The 11,517-nt window shown below is 45.2% G+C and overlaps 1 protein-coding gene and 1 non-coding gene across 12 annotated transcripts in view; both read left to right on the top strand.

Moving 5' to 3' along the window:
* Nucleotides 1-403: 403 nt before the first annotated feature.
* On the top strand, nucleotides 404-510 carry LOC125155925 (U6 spliceosomal RNA). The gene has a single exon (XR_007148433.1). It is a non-coding gene; the product is annotated as a U6 spliceosomal RNA (small nuclear RNA).
* A 5,625-nt stretch (nucleotides 511-6,135) lies between these two features.
* The window catches only part of SCYL3 (SCY1 like pseudokinase 3), a 43,640-nt gene continuing 38,258 nt past the window's right edge, over nucleotides 6,136-11,517 (top strand). For 3 of the 11 annotated variants that reach the window (XM_047839795.1, XM_047839791.1, XM_047839792.1), the window contains exons 1-2: nucleotides 6,137-6,394; nucleotides 6,942-7,478. Coding sequence is in view for 1 of the 11 variants with exons in the window: in XM_047839791.1 (XP_047695747.1) it covers nucleotides 7,444-7,478 (35 nt within the window). In the remaining 10 variants the exon portion in view is untranslated. Of the gene's footprint in view, nucleotides 6,395-6,523; nucleotides 6,684-6,941; nucleotides 7,479-11,517 lie in introns of those variants that run through there. The other 8 variants (XM_047839799.1, XM_047839800.1, XM_047839796.1 and 5 more) reach the window with 4 other exon arrangements.

Here is an 11,517-nt window from a genome sequence, read left to right as displayed (position 1 = left end):
CAAGGCTTCCTTATCTGAATATTCGTTCTAACCCTAAAGAGGGTTCCTTCTAACCCATCCACCCTTGCTGGAGGAATCACGGCTTTGGAAACCTTTCCCGGTGATCTCTGTATGTGCTGCAGATAAATTTACTTTGTGCGGCAACTCCTCCTGATGTAGTTTCTATCTGGGACTTGCCGCGCTGTGAACTCACGTTAGTTCAGTTACAATAACACAGAATATGACACAAGTCCCTGCTATCAATGTAGAATTCTCTTTTGTTACAAGTGTCGCACAATGACCTGATGAATATATCCATTCTCCTTCACATGCACACCTGTGCCTGCTCACACACATTACGTGGGCTTGATTTTTTAATTGAGAAATAATTCATGTAAAAGTCACCATTTAAATGCACAATTCAGTGCTCGCTTGGGCGGCACATATACTAAAATGGGAACGATACAGAGAAAATTAGCCTGGCCCCGACACAAGGATGACACACAAATTCCTGAAGCTTCCATATTTAAAAAAGAAAAAAAGTACAGTTCAGGGGCGCCTGGGTGGCTCAGTCAGTTAGGCATCGCACTCTGGATTTCGACTCAGGTTTGTGAGTTCGAGCCCTGCGTCAGGCTCTGCACTGACAGCACGGAGCGTGCTTGGGATTCTCTGATTCTCTCTCTCTCTGCCCCTCCCCTGCTCCTGCTTGTTCTCTCAGTGTGTTTTAGTATACCCGTAAGGTTGTGCAACCTTCACAATGATCTAATTCCAGGACATTTTCATTACCCCCCCAAAATTGCCATACCATTTGACAATTCCCATTTCCCATCTACCCTCAGGCCCTGGCAACCATTCGTCTGCTTTCTGTCTCGTCGGATTTACCTGTCCTGGACATTTCATAGAAATGGAATCAGACAATGTGTGGCTTTTGGCGTCTGGCTTCTTCCGTGTAGCAGAAGGTCCTCAGGCTCCCTCTGTGTTGTAGCATGTATCAATACTTCTTATATGGAGGAATGATGTTCCGTTGTATGGATATACCACATCTTGTTTTTCCATTCATCACTGTCGCCACTCCTTAGGCAGCAATACGGTACGCAGAATGAAGACACAGTAAAGTTCCAAGTGCACCCATCTACCTAAGCAATGTGGTTACCACCATGGGGAGCAGAAGAGTGCCGGGGTACTGAGCCCCCATCTGAAACCTGACCAAGCTTATTCCCCAGCCTTGCCTTTGTTGTGAGTTTGTCTGATGGCGTCTCCCTCTGTTTTAGTTGTTCTCTCCCCAAACTCTTTCGTGTGATCATGTTTTCATAGAATACCTAATCATTCTCCCTTGGTCTGATTTTCTGTTATTAAAATGCCTGTTTACAAACTTTGTGTAGGGTTACTCTGATCTCAGCACTCGTCTACCTGATTCCATCAGGTCTTTCTCGGTGTCTTGAAGGTAGGAAAGGCAGATGAGCCCTTCTTCCACTCTTGCCTCTTCTCGAAAGAGCAGGGGGGGCTCCTGTGTGGCTCAGTCGGTTAAGCATCCCACACTTGATTTCACCTCAGGTCATGCGCTCACAGTTGTGGGATCGAGCCCCACATCAGGCTCTATGCTCACAGCCGGGTGGAGCCTGCTTGGGATTCTCTCTCTCCCTCTCTGTCTGTGCCCCCTCCCTCAAAATAAATAAATAAACATTAAAAAAAAAAAAAAAAAGAACAGGAAGCAGTGGTGGTGCCATCCTTTGCACTTTTGTGACACAGGCATCTCTCCTGTCCGCTTGGTTGTCCAAACCAGTGTGGTGACAGTGTCACTGGATTCTATTTACCCCATACGGTGGGGAAAAGTAAATGAAAGAATGAAGAGGATCAGTGAAGAGAAACGTTGGGAGGAAAAGCGAAAATAATTTTTTAAGAACTTTGGTTGCCTAAAGTGGGGGCCAAAGCCTGCAGGAGGAGCTCTGAAATCTCTGGGAGAGCTTTGCTTACTTTTTTTAAAACCATGTTTGCTGACCATGGGACAGACTCTTTGTGGACTCCGTTTGTCCTCTGAGCACTCCGTTGTTCCGTCTCGATGCTTCTTCCTCGATTTAGAACATAGACTGGGGTGAGTGTTTGCAGGGAGCAGGGGGTAACTCAGGAGGCAGCAGGAGTCACTCAGGAAGACTCGGGGGAGTGGCAAGAACAGGGACTTTTTTTTTTCTTAAGGAAATCGAGCAAATAATGTTTAACTTATTCTGAGCTAGAAGTGCAGCTTTGAAGACAACTGAGAAAATCGCAGAGAATCATGCATCACTATTTCTCGGCTTAAGTGTGTGACATTAACTCAATTGCCATCTGTACCTTATCAGGAAATGTGCACGTGCTGTATCCTTCCGTCTTTCCTATCAAATGCTTCTCAGCTACTATTGCATGCCCCCCCCCCCCCGCAACATTGTTACCACATAATGAAGACTCACGAGGCCAGTTTTATAGATGTAAGACCACACGAGCTTCCAATCTAAGTCTACATTTCAGCTCCTCAGTCCTTTATTAAATTCAAAATTATAGAAGTAACATATGCTCACTGTAACACAAAAAGCAATATGCAGATACATATTACAAAAGAAGTAATCCCCTCTCTAACCCTATACAGGGACCATTAACAGACTAGTAGATATCCTTCTATATTTCCATTCATTCTGTTAAGAACAAAATTCGACCAAATAAATTTGGAGATCTAGCTGGCTTCCTTAAACGATTCCGGAATGGGGCAGAATACCATCTAGCAAGCAGAAGGGAGCTCTGAGCAGCTGTGTAAAGGGAAGGTTTTTTATAGGAAGGAGGGTGGGGCTGGAAAACTATTCTTTAAAAAAAGGGGGAGGGGGGCAGGCACCTGGGTGGCTCAGTCGTTTAAGCATCTGACTCTTGATTTCGGCTCAGGTCATGATCTCACAGTTCATGGGTTCCAGCCCCACATTGGGCTCTGATGTTAGCAGTGCAGAGCCTGCTTGGGATTCTCTCTCTCTCTCCAACCCTCCCTCACTTGCATATTCTCTCCCTCTCTCAAAAATTTTAAAAAAATTAATTTTTTTTAAATTAAAATTTAAAAAAAATTAATTTTTTTAAAATTAAAATTTAAAAAAAAATTTTAAAATTTCATTAAAAAATAAAGAAATTACCCTTTTGTAAGAGATATTTACATGTAGAAGGGAAATCTCCATTCATAAAAGAGGGATGACCCTAAATCTCTAGAAACCGTTATCAATGGAGAAGAAATGGATTTAAATCTACCTACTAACCTTGTCCTTGTTTACTGGACTTTTCCTGGTAACCTTCCAGAGATGTCTCCCCTACCACAAACCCTTCTGTCTTTAGCTGGAGATGGGATTTAAGGTGATGGCTTTGGCCATTTTGGTGAGTTACTTAGTTTTCCTGGGTCTTTCCCATGTGTATAGGAAGCACTTATGTTATTAAACTTTTGTTTGATTTTCTCCAGTTCATCTGTTTCATGTCAATTTAATCCTTAGTAGAGCTGGAAGAATCTTGAAGAGCAGAGTAGAATTCCTCCTCCTCAACACCTTGTTTTGTTTTTTAATAGAACTTATCATTGTGAAAACTAACCTTTGTTCATTTATACACTTAGTGTCTATTTCTCCCCTTATCCGTCAAACCCCTAAAATTTGAGGGAGGCCTGTGAGAACAGGGAATTAATCTTACTTCGTTTGCCGATGTTTCCTCAGTCTTTACAGCAGAGGTTGATACACCATGAGCGCCTGGGTGGCTCAGTAAGTTGAGCATACAACTTCAGCTCAGGTCATGATCTCATGATTTGTGGGTTCAAGCCCTGCGTCTTGGAGCCTGCTTCAGATTCTGTGTCTCCCTCTCTCTCTCTCTCTCTGCCTCTACCCTACTTGTGCGCGCTCTCTCTCTCTCTCAAAAATAAATAAATAAACATTAGAAAAAAATAAAGTATTTGCTGTACTGAGTAAGTAAACAAGGAGCAAATGTCAGGAAAGCCTTAGAGGAATCAGGGAAGTGTAGAGTCATTTAGTTCCTATCTAGCCTCACACAACAGTAGCTTGAAACTTACATACTGAAGCCAGGGCAGGGAACTTCGCAAAACTAAGATAACTTTTCTAGCATTAAGCTACTCACACATCCTCAATCACTTAAAAAGGAAAAAAAAAAGTTTTATTTGGGCCCCTTGAACTCACGTTTTTGCAATGATTGTGTCTTCTTCCTTCTTAGTGGTCAGCATAGTACATGACACAGAAAAGGTATATGTTAAATATTTGTGGAATAAATATTAGTGTGTAACAACATGAAGTTTAAATTTTGCAACATTTGTATAGTGTTCACAGTTTCCAAAGCGATGCCAATATTCCTTAAAGCATGGGTGTCACGATGTCTGTTGGCGATTTAAATGATTTCCGCATTGACAGTGGAATATTCTGCGTGGGTTAATTGGTTGAAGCTATGCCTAGACGCAGCATTCTAGTAATCAAGAATCTACACTCCAGAGGTTGCTAGCTGGAATCATTCCAGAAAGGCTACATTCCAGAGATGGAGCTACAAACACTTTAGCCAACTGGATCGCTGATGGCACTGGATGCTTTGCTAATTATCATGATGAGTGTCAGAAGTATTTATTGGCAAAAGTAACAACTTATTAATTATCATGATGACTAGTAGAAATGGGCTCTCAAAAGAATTCAAGCTGGGTGAATTGTTTAAAATATTTTAGAAAATGCTCTCCACATCTGAGTGAACAGGGTCTAAAAATTCAAGGTGTCCTCAGCCTTCGGAGATTCCATTTGAGGCTGCATCCCTAATGGTGCTGGCTCTACCACTGGTCTGTAAGATTTCTGGTTGCCAGATGGTGACTATGTGGCATCATCCACAGGTGGCCCAGAAATGTGATGTGCTGCCCAAGGAAGCCAAAGGGTGGAGGGAGGGAGGTGAACCCATTTCTGCCTCTCAACTTTCTAGTGCAAGGTGGTGGTCACACGGCCTCGGGCTGTAGTCTCCAAAATGATGGTCACTACCCACAGGTGACTACTGAGCATTAAAATATGGTTAGTCCAAATTGTAAAATATACATAGCAGATTTTGAAGACAGTACAAAAAATGTCAGTAAAACAGTATTTTTTTTTTTTACTATTGAATGCATATTTAAATGACAATCTTCCGGATATACTGTGTTTAAATACATTAAAATTAACTTCACCTCATCTTTTTTTCTTTAGTAAAAGATTTAAAAGTTTTAAAGACTTAAATCTTTAAAGATTAAAAAGTTTTAAAAAGATGAAATGTTTTTAAGGTGGCTTCTAGCGAAGTTAATATGTGGCTTGAATTCAGTTTCTATAGGCCAGTGCTGACCCAGAATAGACAGCTCAGCCATTGTCAAGCTTATCCGGCAGATTAAATACTATATGTGCCTACCTCCCAATAAACATGCGTTTAATACATTTCTGAATATGGAGCAAAAGTAGGCCTAGTTGCTTTCTTTTAACCTCAGGAGGAAATTGTGGTGTCCTTATCCATCTTAAACCTTTTCAGCGACCAGAAACTTTCAGCTCCCAGAAAGAAACTACAAGTTTTGGATGATCAAATTATTGAGGTCAGCTGTCAACTGTGAGGTTGTATTAAGCAGTAGTGATGGCTGCCACTACTGCGATCATACAGATGAGAACAGGGAAACACACACAGAATCCTATTAAGTAGAAACCATTAACATTAACAGGTGCTATTAACATGATTAAGCCCAATGTACGCTGAATTAAGCGTAACTTCAAACTTCCCGACTCAAAGGTTTAAGCTTGAACCACCATCACCTCCGCCAGCTTCAGCCGCAGTTCCGCACGACTTCAGCCCACGCGGCGCAACCAATCGCGGCCGCGGGGGTGAGTGACGTCACTCTCCTAAAAGTCCAGGCCAATTTCCATACTTCTTTTCTGCGACCAGCCCCTTTACTATTTGTTGGAGGCGACGGCGGCCATTTTGGATTCGGGCGGGTGTCAAATTAAAACCGCGCGGCTAAAAGCCTAAAACTTAAAATCAAGACAAACTCGCGAGTTCAACTCAAACGCCAAGAAAGGAGACATCTTCACAAACCAGCCAGGCCGCTGGGAGCAGGGCGCGAAGTGCCGACAGGCACCGGCGCCCACACTCAAGATGGCGCCGGCCTGAGCGTCACCTGTGCCGCCTCTCTCTCTCTCTCGGTTCCGGGTTCGTTCGCCTCAGTGGTGGCGTCGGAGGGCTGAAGGCTGGCGTTCTGTCCGGTTTCCGGACCCGTCTCTATGGTGTCGGAGGGAGCATACCCCCCGAAGATTTGTGGGTGTAGTGGCCACAGCCTCACAGGGTAGGCGAGGGTGGCTGGTGTCAACAGGGGGCGAAGAGGGGACCGGAGCCAAGACCCTCGGCCGCCTCCCCCGCCGGCCTCCCGCAGGTAACAGGGCGCCCTGCGCCGCGTCCTCCGTCCGTGCGGGACCGGGCCGCGGGGGAGGGGCCGGGCCGGGCGCGGAGACGGTGGGCGCGCGCCCCGCTCGCGGGTCCGCGCTCGGCGCGGCGCCGCTGCGGGTTGAGCTGTGCCCTCCGCCTCCGCGCAGCCTCCCCCTGCTCGGTGCGGGGCGCCCTTCGCCTCTGGGCTTCGGGGGCGACCCCCGCCCGGCGCGTTGCTGGCGGCCGGAGCCAGCGAAAGAAGCCGCGGAGCCGGGCCTCGCGGGCAGGTGTGGAAGGTGAGGGGCCAGCGAGCGGGAGCGCCGTCCCCGCCCACCCCGAGCCGGGTCGCGGTGGGACCCCGCTGGCCCCCGGGCAGCCCTCCCCGCCGCGGGTCGGGCGAGTGTGCGCGGTGCCGCCGGAGCGGTGGGAGCCGGGGGTCGCGCCCGCGCCGGGAAACCGCCTGCGTTCCTGCTCCAAGACGAGTGCCGGGCCCCCGGAGGCCCAGCCGGCTCTGTCCTTGCCTAGTGCCTTTTTTTTTTTTTTTTTTTTTTTAGAATAAAGATGAAACATTTCTCGGAAGAGCGTGTTTAGGAAACCATGTGAATACTGAGTCGGGTCCTGAATTCTGGAATCACCGTTACTGCTGTTTTTAAGGACCTGTGTGCGTACCCACGTAACATTTCGAATCCTAGCTGAAATCATACTTACTTGTTTTGGTCCGTAAAGGCGTCTTTACGTATTGCTGGTCAGCTAGCAATGCTGGACTGAGTTCATTACAGAGAACGTGTACTTGAAACAGATCACAGCAAAGGGCCCGAGTAATGTTAGCACCAGGTAACAAAGTATCGATGAGTATAGGGCGTCCTTAGAACTCACGATGCAAGCCTTTATCTTTGGAACCTCAAGCTAAGAGAGCTAGAACCAAGATCATCTCGATTAATTGCTGTGGAAGAACAGAGGGAGAGAGAGTTCCCCAGATGACATCGATTTCTTAGTAGGAGTTGCCCGGTGACCTAGACAAGCGCTTGCATAATCCACAGGTGGCCCAGAAATGTGATGTGCTGCCCAAGGAAGCTAAAGGGTGGAGGAAGGTAGGTGAACCCATGTTTCAAGAGCAGACCTTGCCGACCCAACATCATATTATAGAGAGAGGGGATGGTAAATTCTGCAGAATATCCATGCTCTCCTTTTCTGTCTTCTTGTAACTTTTTTTTTCTCGTGACTTCTTGACTTCAAAGCAGACAACAGCACATCTTTTTGTTGCCACCTGATGAAGTTTGCCCTGCACTTAGGCTGTAATCCTACTCTAACGTGAGCATTGCAGTCCTGACGTGGGAAGACTTCTGTCCACGTTAATCACGCTTTCAAAACAGTAAAATGGCAGCCTTTGTCCCAAGAGAGGGAGTCTCGTCTTGCCTTTTTTCTTTTCTTTCTCTTTTCTTGTTTTTAATGTTTGTCGATTTTCAGAGAGAGAGAGAGAGAGCGAGTGAGAGCAGCAGAGGGGCAGAGAGAGGCAGAGAGAATCCCAAGCAGGCCCCGTGCTGTCAGCGCAGAGCCTGACATGGCCTCGGTCCCACAAACCATGAGATCCATGACCTGAGCTGAAACCAGGAGTCAGAAGTTTAACTGACTGAGCCCGTCAGGCACCCCCCCCCTTTCTTTTTTTTAAGTTGTATTTCTTGGGGTCTTAGACCCAATATATCCACTGCTAAGAAAAACTGGTTTTAATTGCTTAAAGCTTTCCTAACTCTAGGTGTTGTTGGGCCCAGTGTTCTGGCAACGACGTAGTTTGCTATTGAGAAATGACTAAGTAAACTATATGTCCCTTGCTGTGCCTCTGCCGAGTGCCATTCAGTCAGCCAGAGCACCGCCCCTGCATCCTGGTGGCCGTCTTATCTCCTTTGAGGACGAATGCTAAAACTACATGAACACCGTGCTTTCCTCCCAAGAGGATTTTCATTTTCTTGCAGTTCTCCGTGTTGGTTTTGAAAAGCTGCATTTTGCGGCTAAGAGAGAAGGAAGTTAGACTGGCCTCCGTTACACACTCTTCAAAGTAACACTTCTCTGACTAATGCCTCCGTTCTCACAGAGGAGTTCTAGAGAGGTAGGCATTTTCTGCTGATGAAATGGCAGCTGGGGTCAAAGAACATGGACCACTCAAGCTGCCCCCTCATGCCAGCCCTGGTTGTAAGGCTGTCCATGTGGCGGTGAGGAAGTGCATTTCCAGCTGGGCTTCTGGAAGCCTCGAGATGGAGGGTAGTAATGCGCCCCTGCAGATCTGACGAAGCTACTGCCAGTGTTTGCTCTTCCTTCTGCCAGTTGCCTTCCTCTGTGCTTGCCAAGTTTCTGCTTCTTCGTGGCTTTGGCCGGCCATGGCCCTGACTCCACCTCATGGCATCCTTTTACCTTCAGCAAATAGAAATATGTCTTGCGCGTTCAGATTCCCGAGGCAGATAAAGACCTGGCCGGGGGTCCTAGAGATGGCTAATGTGTGAATTGACTGCCCTTTGGCCCAGGGTAGGCACCTGACCCATTAACTGTGTCCTAGAGGAGAGGGGCAGCATCCAACTACTCAACGTGACCTTCGCTGTTCAGCGGGGGCGTTGTCACAGGTACCATGCCGTCTCCAGAACAGGGGAGTTAACGGGAGCTGGTTTTCCCCGTGAGCCCGCGTAGACACTTTATTTGTAGTCCCGGTAGAAAGGTGAGCGTTACACATAGTTCGGATACTTGGCATTTTTAATACTGTTTATCCCCCTGCTGTTGTTAAGGTCAACTGCAGAATAGGGAGGAGCCCAGTGGATTTGTTACGAAGGCGACTTCGTTCTTATCCTCAGAAGTATTCTTGGATTTTTGAACAGTTTCAATTTTAGATAGTTTTAGCTTTGTCCATGTTGTGTTCTTTAGATAACGATGTGTGTGGGTCTGTAGGCACTTGGAATTCTCTGTTTTAGGCATGTGTCTTCAGCAGCCCCTCACACTTTGGTAACACAGAAAGTGTTGTGTGGAACTTCTCTAAAGTGGAACAAAAAAATCTAAGTAGAGGGTCTGTGTATAATGATTGTTGGGTGTGTGTGTGTTCAAAGGGTGCAATTTTTAAACTGAAATTTTTAAAGGTCTCTGTAGAATTTTTGGCCATGTTATTTAGAACTGGCAACTTCTTACCACGTCCACCAGAGTTAGTAAGAACTCTTTTTATGTTTTATTTTTTCTATTATGGTAAAGCCAGAACTGCAGACTGACTGCCACAGATTTTTCAAACGTGTGTTGTTTGGCCCGTACAGGTTTGAACACATTCGAGCCAGCACTGAAAAATACGGAGATTTCCACATAAATATTCAGGCTCTTGGATCCTTATGATAAATGACCTGATCTGGCAGGCCTGGCTGGGACATTGTGACGGCCGCTCCCTGCAGAGTGCAGGCCTTGTCAGCAGGTGCCTGTCACACGCAGGGCCCTCTGCTCCTCCCCCAATACTGTGGGGCCACTTTGCAATGCCTGCTGTAGCCGTGGAAGTTCGTACCCCCGTTGTAAAGAAAGGTGTGTGCTTAGTGTAGAAGGTTTGGAAATGCAGGTGCATGTCTGTCTGTGACTTCCTCGTGATCCGACACAGACAGCAAACCTCTATTAATACTTGAGCATTTTTTCAGGCCTTTCTATGTCTGTGTGTATCTGTATGTATATAGACACATGCACAGATACAACTTTATTGAGGTATAATTGATGTGCAATAAACTGAACATATTTAAAGCCTACAGTTAGAAGTGTCGGTATTTGTTATCACCTTCAACCATAATCAAGTTGGTGAATAAATCTATTCCCCCACAAGTCTCCTTACACCCCTTGCAATCCTTTCCCCTCTCCTGGTCCCTGTAACGGGGCTCCTACCCCAGGCAACCGCTCATCTGTTTTCTATCACTGCGTTTTCTAGGTGTTCCTGTCTGTGTGGGTCTTTTAGCATCTGGGATGATACAGTCTTGCACTTTCCCCTTTTTACCTAGCCCGACTTTGAAGAGCAGTGGGAGCGCACGCTTCCTTCCTTCCTTCTGTCCTTCCTTCCTTCCTTCCTTTTTCTTTTTCTTTCCTTCCTTCCTTCTTCCTTTCTTTCTTTTTCTTTTCTTTCCTTCTTCCTTACTTCCTTCCTTTCTCTTTCTTTCTCTTTCTTTTTCTTCCTTTCTCTTTCTTTCTTCTTTCTTAGTTTCTTTTTTCCTTCCTTCCTTCCTTCCTTTTTCTTTTTCTTTCCTTCCTTCCTTTCCTTTCCTTCCTTCCTTTCTTTCTTTTTCTTTTTCTTTCTTTCCTTCTTTCTTCCTTCCTTTCTCTCTCTTTCTCTTTCTTTTTCTTCCTTTTTCTTTCTTCTTTCTTAGTTTCTTTTTTCCTTCCTTCCTTCCTTTCTTTCCCTTCCTTCCTTCCTTCCTTCCTTCTTTCCTTCCTTTCTTTCTTTTTCTTTTCTTTCCTTCTTTCTTCCTTCCTTCCTTTCCTTTCCTTCCTTCCTTTCTTTCTTTTTCTTTTTCTTTCTTTCCTTCTTTCTTCCTTCCTTTCTCTCTCTTTCTCTTTCTTTTTCTTCCTTTTTCTTTTTCTTTCCTTCCTTCCTTCTTCCTTTCTTTCTTTTTCTTTTCTTTCCTTCTTTCTTCCTTCCTTTCTCTTTCTTTCTCTTTCTTTTTCTTCCTTTCTCTTTCTTTCTTCTTTCTTAGTTTCTTTTTTCCTTCCTTCCTTCCTTTTTCTTTTTCTTTCCTTCCTTCCTTTCCTTTCCTTCCTTCCTTTCTTTCTTTTTCTTTTTCTTTCTTTCCTTCTTTCTTCCTTCCTTTCTCTTTCTTTCTCTTTCTTTTTCTTCCTTTCTCTTTCTTTCTTCTTTCTTAGTTTCTTTTTTCCTTCCTTCCTTCCTTTTTCTTTTTCTTTCCTTCCTTCCTTTCCTTTCCTTCCTTCCTTTCTTTCTTTTTCTTTTTCTTTCTTTCCTTCTTTCTTCCTTCCTTTCTCTTTCTTTCTCTTTTTCTTCCTTTCTCTTTCTTTCTTCTTTCTTAGTTTCTTTTTTCCTTCCTTCCTTTTTCTTTCCTTCCTTTCCTTTCCTTCCTTCCTTTCTTTCTTTTTCTTTCTTTCCTTCTTTCTTCCTTCCTTTCTCTTTCTTTCTCTTTC

This window comes from Prionailurus viverrinus, chromosome F1 (genome assembly GCF_022837055.1).
Source record: "Prionailurus viverrinus isolate Anna chromosome F1, UM_Priviv_1.0, whole genome shotgun sequence".
Taxonomy (NCBI): domain Eukaryota; kingdom Metazoa; phylum Chordata; class Mammalia; order Carnivora; family Felidae; genus Prionailurus; species Prionailurus viverrinus.
This window is presented reverse-complemented; position numbering and strand designations above follow the sequence as displayed.